The sequence below is a fragment of the Malus sylvestris genome, chromosome 10 (assembly GCF_916048215.2).
Source record: "Malus sylvestris chromosome 10, drMalSylv7.2, whole genome shotgun sequence".
In the NCBI taxonomy this organism is placed as follows: Eukaryota; Viridiplantae; Streptophyta; class Magnoliopsida; order Rosales; family Rosaceae; genus Malus; species Malus sylvestris.
This window is the reverse complement of record NC_062269.1, coordinates 7,999,594-8,012,300: the sequence shown is the minus strand read 5'-3', so window position 1 is coordinate 8,012,300 and position 12,707 is coordinate 7,999,594. Positions and strand designations below refer to the sequence as shown.

At 37.2% G+C, this 12,707-nt stretch overlaps 3 protein-coding genes across 5 annotated transcripts; 2 read left to right on the top strand and 1 right to left on the bottom strand.

Moving 5' to 3' along the window:
- Window positions 1–50: 50 nt before the first annotated feature.
- Window positions 51–1,976, top strand: LOC126584955 (uncharacterized). 2 transcript variants are annotated; one of them, XM_050249335.1, is made up of 2 exons: window positions 51–1,267; window positions 1,610–1,976. In XM_050249335.1, exons 1-2 carry the CDS (start codon window positions 946–948, stop codon window positions 1,912–1,914), a joined length of 627 nt encoding a protein of 208 aa, XP_050105292.1. In that variant the 5' UTR covers window positions 51–945; the 3' UTR covers window positions 1,915–1,976. The 2 variants fall into 2 exon arrangements, with proteins under 2 accessions (XP_050105292.1, XP_050105291.1); XM_050249334.1 differs by having other exon boundaries at window positions 1,607–1,976.
- A 1,133-nt stretch (window positions 1,977–3,109) lies between these two features.
- LOC126584957 (30S ribosomal protein S31, mitochondrial-like) lies at window positions 3,110–3,572 on the bottom strand. The gene has a single exon (XM_050249337.1). The coding sequence runs from the start codon at window positions 3,544–3,546 to the stop codon at window positions 3,247–3,249; it is 300 nt and encodes a 99-aa protein (XP_050105294.1). The 5' UTR covers window positions 3,547–3,572; the 3' UTR covers window positions 3,110–3,246.
- A 1,181-nt stretch (window positions 3,573–4,753) lies between these two features.
- Window positions 4,754–10,688, top strand: LOC126584953 (epimerase family protein SDR39U1 homolog, chloroplastic-like). 2 transcript variants are annotated; one of them, XM_050249330.1, is made up of 13 exons: window positions 4,754–5,021; window positions 5,102–5,161; window positions 5,639–5,714; window positions 6,071–6,130; window positions 7,119–7,237; window positions 7,406–7,450; window positions 7,583–7,661; window positions 8,117–8,178; window positions 8,962–9,064; window positions 9,371–9,431; window positions 9,744–9,814; window positions 10,054–10,193; window positions 10,269–10,688. In XM_050249330.1, the coding sequence occupies exons 1-13, from the start codon at window positions 4,950–4,952 to the stop codon at window positions 10,380–10,382; spliced, it is 1,062 nt and encodes a 353-aa protein (XP_050105287.1). In that variant the 5' UTR covers window positions 4,754–4,949; the 3' UTR covers window positions 10,383–10,688. The 2 variants fall into 2 exon arrangements, with proteins under 2 accessions (XP_050105287.1, XP_050105289.1); XM_050249332.1 differs by lacking the exon at window positions 4,754–5,021 and having other exon boundaries at window positions 5,089–5,161; window positions 5,629–5,714.
- The last annotated feature ends 2,019 nt before the right edge of the window (window positions 10,689–12,707 follow it).

Genomic DNA, 12,707 nt, shown 5'->3' with positions numbered 1-12,707 from the left:
TCGTCCACCGACGAAAAAACGGCCACGAGATTAAGGAGACTCGAGTTCCACTATGACTAACAAGTATCATTGCAATGTCCACTTTTGAATTGAATTGAAGAATTTGAAGGGTGATTAGGACATGATATGATAATTAAAATTGAAATTACCTTTCAAGCCATGATGACCTGCAAGCAAATGAGGACCTTTGGAATTGGAAACGAACCAAAAAGGAGAAACACTACCTCAAGACTTGAAGATGTGACGTGTCCATTTCAAAGTGCTCTCACTGTGGAAAACGCAATTTAATACCTAGTGTCCTAATACCAAAAGTCTCTTGTCATTTAATTGTGAATATTGGCCCATAATCCTGTATCTTCATTTTCTTTCTTTTGAATATTCATGACTGATGTAAGCATGGCAATAATAAGCGGTGGATTATTCTGGTAAATAAAGTACTTGTTTTTTTTAAGTTTTTAAGTTTCGGGTTTAAATTCTCCCATATTACTGTAGTTTAAATAACTAGTGTAAATTATTCCATCATTTTTCAAAAAATAAAAGTGGTGCTATCCGCACTCTTCTTTCAAGTTTTGAACGTCATATCAAATGAATTAAAGATGATCGGACAAAAATTAGCAGAATGTGTGAAAGATAAAAAAATGCTCATGAAGCACCATTTAAAAATAAATGATAATGGTCAACAAAACAAAACCAAGTGGCAAGAGGGCATTTTACTCATAAATTGGGTGTTAGGTAATAAAGCACGGCTAATAACCACAATCTCTGTCATGTTTATTTAAATTTGAATTAAGTGATGACCCAACTAACTTAGAACATAAAATTTCCCCCATTTATCTGGCGTGATCCATTAAACCATAACCCTTTGTAGTTTCTCAGCGCCAGAACCATTTCTTTTGTTTCTTCTCTGTTTTTCTTCTTCTCTCCTCGAACTCCGGCAGGCCGAAGATGGAGGAAGAAGGCATAAGAGCCTTGGGGTTGAAGGTAAGTAGAGATGCCAAAACCCTATGTGCAACATTGTTTCCTGTGTTGACGTCTCTGCTCATGGTAGTTCTGTTCCTGTGGACCATTACGTCGGAATCTGGGGCTGCAGACAGGCCGGGGATAAAAAGGGAGTCGAACAACTGGGCAATCTGCGTCGGACTTCTGACGATAGTTCTCGGTTTCTTGTTTTTGGTTGCTGGTCTTCCTTTGCTGGTAGACTTGGTCATAAAATTCTCAGAACAATTGCAGAGGAAGCAGGAGGAGACCAGGAAACCTCAAAATCAAGGTAATATAACCAACGCCGAAAGTAGGAATTTAAAACGAAGAAACAGGTGTTAACTTCAGGGGTGCGAGAAAATTACACGCAACGGTTTCATACACCCATTCCATCTCTATCATCACATCACATGATCTGAGTGAGATTAGAGGAGGGGCGGGGGTGTACGAAACCGGGATAGTTAAGTCTTTCTCCAGGTAGATACATAAACATATGATATAATCCAAACACACATGAAAAGCTAAAGAGTTCATTAGTACATTCAATGGCTTCTAAACTTATGAAATTCATTCATCTGAACTTTTTACCTTCGACAACTATTATCTCACTCGATTTCTGATGATGCAGCAGGGAAGCTGAAGACGATATGTATCGTCAGCCGCATAGTCGTGAGTATCATCGCAATGGTCATGCTAGCATGGGCAATTAACACTGGACTTAGGCTTGCAACTGAACCTAGAAGAGAAGACAAATATTTTCCTCTAGCATCCCCAGTTGGTGTAGTGACTATTATGTTTGGCTTCACTTACTCTATCATCGGACTCTGCATAATTGCAGAGCTAGCGCTCGAGTTGACAAAGCAGTTCCAAACGACAGAGAAAAATGAAATTGTTAATCATCAAGTATGCATAATAAACGTCACATGTTTTGTTTGACACTGCTATAATACACCATACAATGTGTAAATACTAAATACAATGCTCTTTTCGATTAGAAAGTAGATTAAGCTCATTTTGCACTAATTATATTTTCTGATTTAAGCTGCGAGTATAGCTCCAGGGCATCAGCTACAAAGATGGAAAGGTTTTTGGTATCAGATGCTCTATCAATCATGTTCTATCATTTAATTCCCTACCAACTTATGAACCATCCGACAATCTGCAATCGGTAATTGGAAAATCTAAGTTGCCTATAAGGTTTGCCCTCCATGCCTAGCAAGAGTCAAAATGATTTGGGGGATAGGCAAGAAGTCACTAGCTTTCAATCAAAATTAGCATTATACATCAATTAACAACATTTATCTAGCTAATTGACTCGACGATCAGGAACAATACTGAGGCAACTAAGTTCTACCAAAACCATTATTATCCATGTAGAATCACACCGATGTTTGGAATAATACCATAGGCAAGCATCTAGTGTCACAAATTGAACAGCAATGCGTTTTCAAACCGCTCACAAATTGAATATCATAACTCATGATGCCTATTCCTATGCATAAAGCATTTTCAAAATAGTTGGTGTCCATCTTATCAAAGCACAAACCATCCTTATATGCTACACTCATATTTCACCAACCAGTCCAAACTCTAATTTACGTACCTAGTTCACAATTTCCGCCTAGTATTGCCGTTATCTCTTTTTGTCAGTTCCGCTCCAACAAAATTGCTTCAATATATTTCTGAAAATCTTCTAAGTTACTCAAGCAATTCAGTGAAACATGGACTTAGAAGATGATATACTGAAAATACATGCAAACAGAACCCGAAGCTAGAACCCCTAAACCCGAATCCCATGCTAAATGCTCATCAGAAATGGAAGTACTTCACAGTATGCAGATCAAATCCCTACTACACCAGCAATCACTATTTTCATTCTTAACCCCAATAAGAATGAATAGCACAGTTAAACACCAAGAGTCCCGACATTTCCATTCTCAGTAGCTCGAGCAACATCCTAATCCAATCTAGAGGGGGATTCGAACTTGGGTGCAGTCAGGGAGCACATCTGTCCACTGTAAATAGCTTTCAATCAAAGTTTCAGATCTTATCATGGATTTTGTGGTTTTAGACGACAAAATTACAACAACAAGAGACCCATCAAACAAACAATTAACAATTGAAACATATATATCCGAAATATGAATTGACATTATAAAAAAAAAAAAATTGTACACTACAGTTAAAACCCTAAAAAATTAGGGAGTTCGACATTAAATATAAGGAGCTAAAATCCTAAGAAAAAAGAGAGTGAAAATTTGAAAAATTTCAGATGAGCTTGAAAGGGAGAGGCCAAGGGGTGGACCTGGGCACCTCAACCTTGTCCTTGATGCGCTCGATCATCTTCTCCTTCTTCGGCCGAGCGTTTCCGAACGACCCTTTGAATCGCTTCCCTTTCTTCGTTTTCTTGTCTCCTCGCCCGCACAGCATCGGCGCCCCGAGCACATTCTCTTTTGCAATTGCTGCAGCTACCGCCGCGGAGGAGCATGAGGTTGTGAAGAGGGCGCGCTGCTCCGCCATCAAAACCCGCCTCGCCGCTGCGCCGCACCACTGCACCATCATCGCCATTTCTTCCACTTCATTCACCACTAACAGCCGCTGTTATCAAGTATTTTAGTTTTAGAGTGGGCTTGCGTTGTTGGGTTGTATTGTAGGCCCGGATTGAATAAAAGCCCAAGTCCATTATGTTTCTAATTATATTACGTAATTGAAAAATGGGTGATGCAAATTACATCAGAGAATTATCTCCCTTTTTTTCTCTCTTTTTCAAATTTAAAAAAGCATAACAAAAATTTCATGTCAGATTCTATAATTAACATATAAACTTAATTTAGAGTCAAAAGTCATATTTGACTCCAAATGTAACACAATCGTTCTTCAGTGTACCGAAAAAATTGAAGTTATATATGACTTTGGAGTCAAGTGCAAAGTCATATTTAACTTATTTAGAGTTAGAAATAATATCCTTATTGAATTACACAAATAATAATAATAATTTTAAAAATTAACGATCAACTTCATGTTTTTGCTGCCATCATTCAATAGTATACAATAAAATGCTTGCTTGACGGCTATTTTATTTCAAATAGTTGCTGCCATTTTTTCTTCCAAAGAGTTGCACGTAACATTTGATCCAATTAGCTTCATCACAATAGGTAACACCCTCATAGTCGAGCTAGGAAACCAAAGACCCAAGAGCTAGGAAACCAAAAACTTTACTTGTTGAATTGGTAGATTCCTTCGTTTTCTTTTTTCATAGAAGGAACGTTATCTAAAATGCCTAGAAGGTGGATAGAATGTTGAATTTCGACTCATGCGCTTCAAGTTTAAATTTTTCGTCATTTAATTATTATATGTTGTAAAATTGTAAGGATGACTGAATGCCCACAATAAGGGAGACTTGAGAATAGTAGGATAATAGTAGTTGTGTGATACTTTTAAAAAGTGTAATCATTTTGTTTGTTTGGTTTGTCATGGATGTTGCTATATATAAATAGCATTTTGTGTGATCACAATACACATAGCAAAAAGAAAGAAAAGAACTGAAAGCAATAATATCAGTATCCATCTCTTTCTCTTTCTACCTGCAATTTGTTTGTATTATAGTTACGAAACTAAATAATGTGATATTTGACACCCACTTCACGCTTCTGTCCCTAACAAAAATGATCTCTCTTACTTTTGTTTATTTATAACATTATAATAATTTTAAACTCTCCGGATAGCACTCCTCTAAAAACGTGTCACAAAAAGCCATGGAAATGACTGAGCAAAAACAAAAGAGAAGAGGCAATCGATGGAAATGGGTGGTTGGTTTGGTTTTGGGTAATTTGGGTGTGGTTCGAAATCAAACACATTGCCATTTATGGGTGACTCGGACTCGGTGATTTAGCCTTTCCTTGCACCGCCATCTCAGAAAAGAGAAACAAAACGTCTTGTTTTAGTAGAAAGAGAGCTTGCAAGCTGCAGCAATGGAGCTCTGTGGAGCCACTGCTCTCTCATGGACCCACACTGTCTCCACCCCTCTTCACGTCTCTCTGCCCCTCTCTGTGAGTATCTCACTACCCACTTCTCCAATTTCTCCTTTGTTTTTGTTTCTAATCTTTTTTGTGTTTTTCTGGACTTTTGGAAGTGTGGGACTCGGAGGCTCAGTGTTTGGTGTGCCTCTGATCAAACCCAGACGGTAATGCTCTTCAACATGAATCCTTCCACACACACACGTACTTTTCTGTTCATATCTATACAAATTTACTTGGTCAATTCAATATTTAATAGAATTTAATATGTTTTATATTTGACACAAGCGATATTCTAAACTATTCTAATTTGCGGGGGAAAGGGGGATTCGAACTTGGGTGTTAGGAGGGCGCACATTGCCCTCACCAACTCGACTAACCCACATGGTGAACTAACTTCACTTTTACCACCTCTTTGCATTGCAATTTGGCCCAAAAGTTGTAGGGAGTGGGCTTCGCAAAGTTACTTATCATCAGCCCTTTTTATATAACACAGTGGTTGATGATCAGTGAGAAATCAGATGATTTAGGGTGATTGCATTTATGTGTGTAGTTAAAAAAGCTGGAACGTCACATGAATATATTTGAGCATTTATAGGTTGCATTTTGTGTGTTGGATATTGACTCTTTGTAGGCTGTCTTAGGCAAATCAGATGACTGTATCAATAACTGGAGCTACGGGTTTTATCGGGAGAAGATTGGTGCAAAGGCTGCATGCAGGTTATGCTCATTCTACTTCTCCACTATTATAAAAATCTTGCAGGCTTATACGTAGTGCTTCCATTCTGTTGTTATACTTTATTTTCGTGCATCCACCTCAGATTGATTATTTCCCAATGACTTGATTTGGTCCTCATTTTACTGGATCTAGCAAGGAGGGACATGCATATCTTTCAGTATTTATGCAGAACAAGGAGCATTTACAACCAAATCAAATGAATTCAAGGTTGTGGTGCTGCTTGGTTGCATTAACTAAGATTACGTTGCCTAATACTTATTACTATGAAGCTGAAACTCATACTAAATGTCCATAGTTTCACTACCTGAACGTTCTTTCGATCCAATTTGTAATGCAGATAATCATAGTGTACGTGTCTTGACACGGTCCAGATCAAAGGCTGAGTTAATTTTTCCGGGTAAGAAGGTAATGTACACTTGTTGGCTATTTGCTCAAAATTTTAATTTGAAATCTATGAATAGTAAATGTGCATATGTTTCAAGGGGTGTGCTATCCACACACCCCTTTTTACTTCTCACACACCCCTTGTTAATTTCTGTCCGTTGATCTTCTTCAATTCATCCGATCCGACGGCCGAAAACCAAAAAGGTGTGGGAGAAGTAAAAAGGGGTGTGTGGATATCACACCTCATGTTTCAATGAATCCAAGTAAATAGTGAAATGAAACTGTAAGTTAGATTTTCTGAGGACAAAGAAAATCAAATTCATGTGAATCATTTGAAAGAGGAGCTGCGGAATTGTTCCACCAGTGCTTTCTACTGGTCACTTCCTCATTACATCAAAAGCATTGATATGTAAGCAGCTAGTGTTTACTTTTCCAACACTTGGAAAGATAATCAACTTCTAGAGAACTCCGCTCTTTAGAATTGGTTAAATAGTTGGATATCTGTCCAACAACCCCTCCTTCATCCCAAAGAATCAACACAAAAACTAAAGGAAGAATTATTTTATGTGTACTTCAAGCATATTGTTAGTGTGTGTTGTTGTTTGATGCTTGATAGAGTTAGGGTTTGGAGAGAGATTGTTCCTCAAGCCATTGGTTCTAGTATTAATACCCAGTTTTCTGGTAATTTCTGTTATGCTCCTGTAAGGCCTCCTTTGGTTCATTGTTGTGTGAATGTCATGTGAGAAGGAGCGTTAGTGTTTCATGTTAAATTATTCTTGATAACATTGTTGGGCTTGTTTCCTAATAGTTAAGCTTTTGAGAACATGGTAACTTAACGTAAAAGTTATTATATTTGTTTATTATGAAATTAACCCCAATCCTTGAATCATTGTTAACTGTTGGTTTTATTGTCCGGGTTAATATTGAGATAACTAGTCGTCTGTATACTTTTTTTACAGATATTTTGGTTTAACACTTGAAATTTTTCCTGCCATCTGTAGTCAAGGACTTTCCAGGAATCGTGATTGCAGAGGAGGCACAGTGGAAAGACAGCATTCAAGGTTCAACCGGTGTCGTAAATTTGGCTGGACTGCCCATAAGCACAAGATGGTCTCCTGAGGTTGGTACCAGTGATGAATTAAACTTCATACTAGTAAAAAAAAATTGCCATGAATTGACGGAATATTGCTGGCTAAGGCCATACAGTTTGTGATTCATGTTGATTCAATATCAGAAGTGAACATATGTATGTATGCCTAGAAGTTACTAACTTCTCATTGGACTGTAGATAAAGAAAGAGATCAAGACTAGCAGGATTAGGGTCACCTCGAAGGTTAGTAGTTGTTTCTTATACTGATTAGTGGATGCGGCTGTCAAATTACAAATCCAGTTTTTGTTCCTTTTCTTAATAAAAAGAGTATTATTTAATCAAAAACTGATTTGACCTTTTCAACTGGTTGTGAAGGTCATAGATTTAATAAACGATTTACCAGATGCAGTTCGACCTACAGTCTTGGTTAGCGCAACAGCTGTCGGTTACTATGGTCCGTTCAGTCTCATGCTTTTTATCTATTAAGCCACTGTATTTGCTTGGTTTGCATGAAGTTTCAGTTATTTTTCTTGCTTTGCTAGTAGTCCTCTGTAAAACATTTTAGATGTTTATATGGAATTTATTCTTCTTGGGATCATTAGATTCTGACTGAACCTTTCAATACCCCATGGAGTTGGAGCGTCCTTGGATCTGCAAGTTAATCGATAAAGTTCATAGATAATTGATAAAGTTCTAAAGTGATACATTCTGATGTCAGACCGAGTTAGAAGACCATTTAGTAATTATTATATAGTCATTGTGCTGAAGCAACACTCATTATCTCCCCATAGCTGGCATATGATTTTCCATTACTCGAGATTGATAATCCAAATTTAAGGAGCCTCTTTAAAGTTACTAAGAGCATTTTCCCTTTTGGTTCTTGTTTAATTTTCTATTCATTATGCTCAGGTACTAGTGAGACACAAGTATTTGATGAGCAAAGTCCGTCAGGGAATGATTACTTAGCTGAGGTAAGCGTCATGCATAATCAGTTTCGAAAAGAATGTATGAAAAGGCAATTGAGGTTGTACAATATGCTTAGAACTTCTAAGATTTCTATGTTCTAAGAGTATTTAATTATCTGACTGATGACTGTCTTACTAAATAGATGTTGAATGCATAGTCAGATTGATCAACAACATAGCCAATGTAGTCGGATCAAACTGATTACCGTCGTGATACCCTTTTGGGGATGCTGCCTTAACCTTCTTTAGGCTTTGTGGTTGCAGATGACTAATTTTCTGAATAAGGTTTGAATTTCCAATATTGAAATAATAGGTTCTTGGCATGTCCTTTGGATGTGATAGAGGAACTTTTAACCTTTATTTAAATTAAAAAAAAAAAGACATGATGGAAATAATTAAATGGAAAATTGAACTTTCTAATTTCAATGATGTGGTAAGACCTGATTAGGTAGAAGAATTCCTGACTACTTTGATCATATCTAATCTCGGTTTTCTAGTTTTAGGATCACTGGCCAAGGGCTTTTGCAGCTCAGATGAATTATGTTTATGTTTTTCTTTTAGAATTCATAGTTGTGGTGCCTACTGTTATTATGAGTTGTAGAATGGACTTTTGGACATATTGTCAGTCTGTTTAAATATACACTCTATTACCAATACGACTTCCAGTCCATGAAGGAATATCACATTATCACTATCACAACTTCTCCTCGTTTGCGCACAAAATTGTCCTCATCTTTAACTCACATCTAAGCCTTTTCATGACTTCAACTAACATATAAGTCTTTTCAGGTTTGTAGAGAATGGGAAGGAACTGCCCGCAAAGTGAATAAGGATGTTAGGCTAGCGCTCATTCGCATTGGTGTTGTCCTTGGTAAAGATGGCGGAGCTTTAGGTATGCTTTATACTGTGAACTCTACATTGACATTGTTTTGTAATTTTTCCGCTTTATGTTTGATTATACATTGACCAATCTGGTTGCACTGAGGCTTGCATGACCTCATAATTGTACCAGGCTGTTCTATGCATAATTATCTCTAATTTTCAATTTGTGATGTCATGTTAGAAAAATATACTGGCAAAAGACATTTAAAACGTCACTCGATTTGGTTACAAAGTGTACATATCTAGAACTCTGGTTAGTAAGAATGTAATAATCTCCGACTGCCACACGCACGCTGACACCTTTGAGCATTTGCAGCTAAAATGATCCTTCTCTTTATGGTGTTTGCTGGAGGACCGTTGGGCTCTGGAAAGCAATGGTATTGTCCTCAATTCTGTCCTTCGTATGACGGGTATCAGTCGATGTTTTGCTATTAACACTTTCCACCTAGTGGGACAAGGCTTGGTTGTTGTATATGTATAAGCATTTGAGTGATGCTAATCAGACAATATGACATCGTCGGTTAAGTTTCATTTTGGATATTCATGATCAACCGAGGACGTCGGTTGTTTAATAAAGAAGAAACTAAAGTTACTAAGGTTTCGCACGTACTGATTGGATGTCATTTATTAGTTTATTTTCTCCTTGCTGTCAACACCTTGGATAATTGATCCTTCTCAATATTGTGTAGGTTTTCCTGGATTCATCTGGATGACATAGTGAACCTCATATATGAAGCCCTATCCAATCCATCTTATAAAGGTAAAGATTCAATACTTATTACTGTTTTGAAGTAAAACAAAGAACCAAAGGATTAATGTTGGTTTCATCTAAAGTTTGCTGGCCTGTGGAGATAACTACACTTCTAAAGAGTTCGAATGCTCTTAAGAATTTCTATAAACAAATTAATGATGATATTGTTCAACTTTTCAACAATGTCGTGTGAAACTGGTTCTTGAAACATTTCAACATATTGAACACAGTTTATACCTAAATCTCAGGAGTTATAAATGGAACTGCACCCAACCCTGTTCGATTTGCAGAAATGTGTGAACATTTGGGAAATGTCTTGGGCAGGCCCTCATGGCTGCCTGTACCGGACTTTGCCCTGAAAGCAGTCCTTGGCGAAGGTGCTTCTGTGGTAAGAATCTCTTTATTTTCTTTTGAACCCTTTCCCAATTTCATATTGCTGAGATACATAACAAGGTCGTTGCAGGTTCTGGATGGGCAGAGGGTGCTTCCAGTTAGAGCCAAGGAGCTGGGTTTCTCGTTCAAATACTCATATGTGAGAGATGCATTACAATCCATTATTTCACAAAAGGCGGCCTAATTTGGCAGAGGAAATATATGTAGTTCTTCATTCTTTTAGGTAGAGGGTATCCGAATCTCCAAAACCTACATCAGAAATGCATCACGATCAATTATCGTAAAGAAAATGCTGTAACAAGTTGCAGAAGAAACATCTTTGTTTTCATTCTTTTAGTTACAAGGTAATCCCAGATTATAAGAAATTCAGATTTGAGGAATCAGGTGAAATTTGGGTCCTTGTGGATGCTGTGGATCTCTTGTTTAAGTGGTTAATGTTTTATCCGAAACACATTTTTAAAGTGTTATATGAAATCACTCTAGTTCCAAACCTAAGGACATCCAAAATTAGTGGCATTGGATTGATAGGGGATTCTTCTTATCAGTAAACCGTGAAACCGTACCCGTGTTTTTTAAATTAAGTTCTTCTTTGAGATTTCCTAATTGGGTAGGCAACATGTCAGGTCAACATTTTTTTAGTACTGTTTTACCTACTTTAATTGCCCATATAATGGACAAAGATTGTCTGCCCTCCTGTGCCCTCCTGTTTTGTGTGGTCACGGTTAAACCACGTCAACATTTTATATTATTTGTTTTATAAAGATAATAAGATAAAAAATAAATAGTAATATAAAATGTTGACTTGGCCTAACCGTGATCACACAAACAGGAGAGTACCGAAAGTGGGAGGGCAGACAATCCTTGTCCCTATAAATAAGAGCCTGTTTGGTAGTGTTTACAAAACAATATTACTTCGCATTGAATTTTAATGATTAGAACTATCTATTTTTTATGAGCAACTCCAATTATATAGGGACAAGGATTGTCTGCCCTTCCACTTCCGGTGCCCTCCCGTGGCCTCCTGTTTGTGTGGTCACGGTTAAGCCACGTCAACATTTTATATTAATATTCATTTTTGTCTTATTATCTTTATAAAAAAAAAATATAAAATGTTGACGTGGCTTAACTGTGATCACATAAAACATGAGGGCACGGGAAGGCATCAGAAGTGGGAGGGCAGATAATCCTTGTCCTATTTGTAGATACCAAACGACCCCTTTTGTAATAGTCAGTACTGTTACATAGATGTATAGCGATAGCAAAGCTATGATTTGTGGGGACAGCAGTGCTTGTTGCAGTATGACACCACGGACCAGGATCCTCTCCTGAGCTAAGGATGAGGATCCTCCTCATCAAGTGATGTGGACCGTTGGATGAAAATCCAACGGTTACAATTATTATAACTTTAAAGGGACCCCCTTGTTTGTAACCGTTGGATTTTCATCCAACGGTCCACATCACTTGATGAGGAGAATCCTCATCCTTAGCTCAGGAGAGGATCCTGGTCCTGACACCACCAAATGTTCAGGTTGTTGGTGTCACAATTCCCCTTGTGGGTGTGAGAACTCTAGTTAGCTTTCAAGTGCCTTTTACAACCTTAAGAGCAATTCTAGCATTACAAATGTCTCATAGGGCAAGTCACTATTGAATAACCTTCAATAAACAGTAACTGCATTTAATGGACAGTAACTGTCTTTTGCATCTCCGTCCCTACACTGAATAGACATGGCAATAGGTAATAAAATATTAGTATTTTTATTTTATAAAATAATACAAAATAATTTTATTTGTAATTTCGGAGAAGATTTTTAATCGTTCTCGTTGCGCCACGTGTCATTATCCAAGAATACAATTTTTTGTGATAGATTTCAATAAGATATTTATCTAATACCGTTATGCCACGTGTCGTTACCATTTCAGAATCGTTGATGATAGATTTCCGATTAAATTTTTAACCAATTGGATTGAAACTTTGAGAGAAAAATTGGAATATGGTTGAAGGTATTTGAGAAAATATGAAATTGTGGTGTAAGGTCGAAGATAATGAGAATGTATTTATAGAAAAGTAAAATCAATTTTTTTTTAAATTTTTTTTCGGATTTTTTATTATTAATTTTAAACATTTTTTTATTAACTTAATTCATTTATGCCGTTGGATTAAACAAATTTTGAAATCCAACCCTTCAGATTGTGTCACGTGGCACAACGGTAAAATTTTAGATTTTTTTACTGTTATTTTTTTTAATTTATAAGGGCGAATAACGTGGACCGTTGATCTCAAATCCAACGGTTGAAATTAATGAAGGTTTGAATTTTTTTTAACTGTTGGAAATCCAACGGTCCACAAAAATTAACCGTTGAAATCCAACGGATGCGAAGCTGCCACGTGGCCTCCAACGGTAACATTACGCAGGCCTGCGTCGTTGGCCCCACCACCTGAAAACATGTCGGGAACGCGCCTCCAAGCGCATGTTATGCATGCGCCTGACTAAAAAAATATTAAAACATG

Excerpts from the sequence above, each read along its gene's own strand:
- LOC126584953 (XM_050249330.1), top strand. The coding sequence starts at position 4,950 with ATGGAGCTCTGTGGAGCCACTGCTCTCTCATGGACCCACACTGTCTCC. Across the intron at positions 5,715-6,070 it reads GGTGCAAAGGCTGCATGCAG|ATAATCATAGTGTACGTGTC; the intron begins GTTATGCTCATT and ends TTTGTAATGCAG. Across the intron at positions 9,065-9,370 it reads TAAAGATGGCGGAGCTTTAG|CTAAAATGATCCTTCTCTTT; the intron begins GTATGCTTTATA and ends GAGCATTTGCAG.
- LOC126584957 (XM_050249337.1), bottom strand. The coding sequence starts at position 3,546 with ATGGCGATGATGGTGCAGTGGTGCGGCGCAGCGGCGAGGCGGGTTTTG.
- LOC126584955 (XM_050249334.1), top strand. The coding sequence starts at position 946 with ATGGAGGAAGAAGGCATAAGAGCCTTGGGGTTGAAGGTAAGTAGAGAT. Across the intron at positions 1,268-1,606 it reads CAGGAAACCTCAAAATCAAG|CAGGGAAGCTGAAGACGATA; the intron begins GTAATATAACCA and ends CTGATGATGCAG.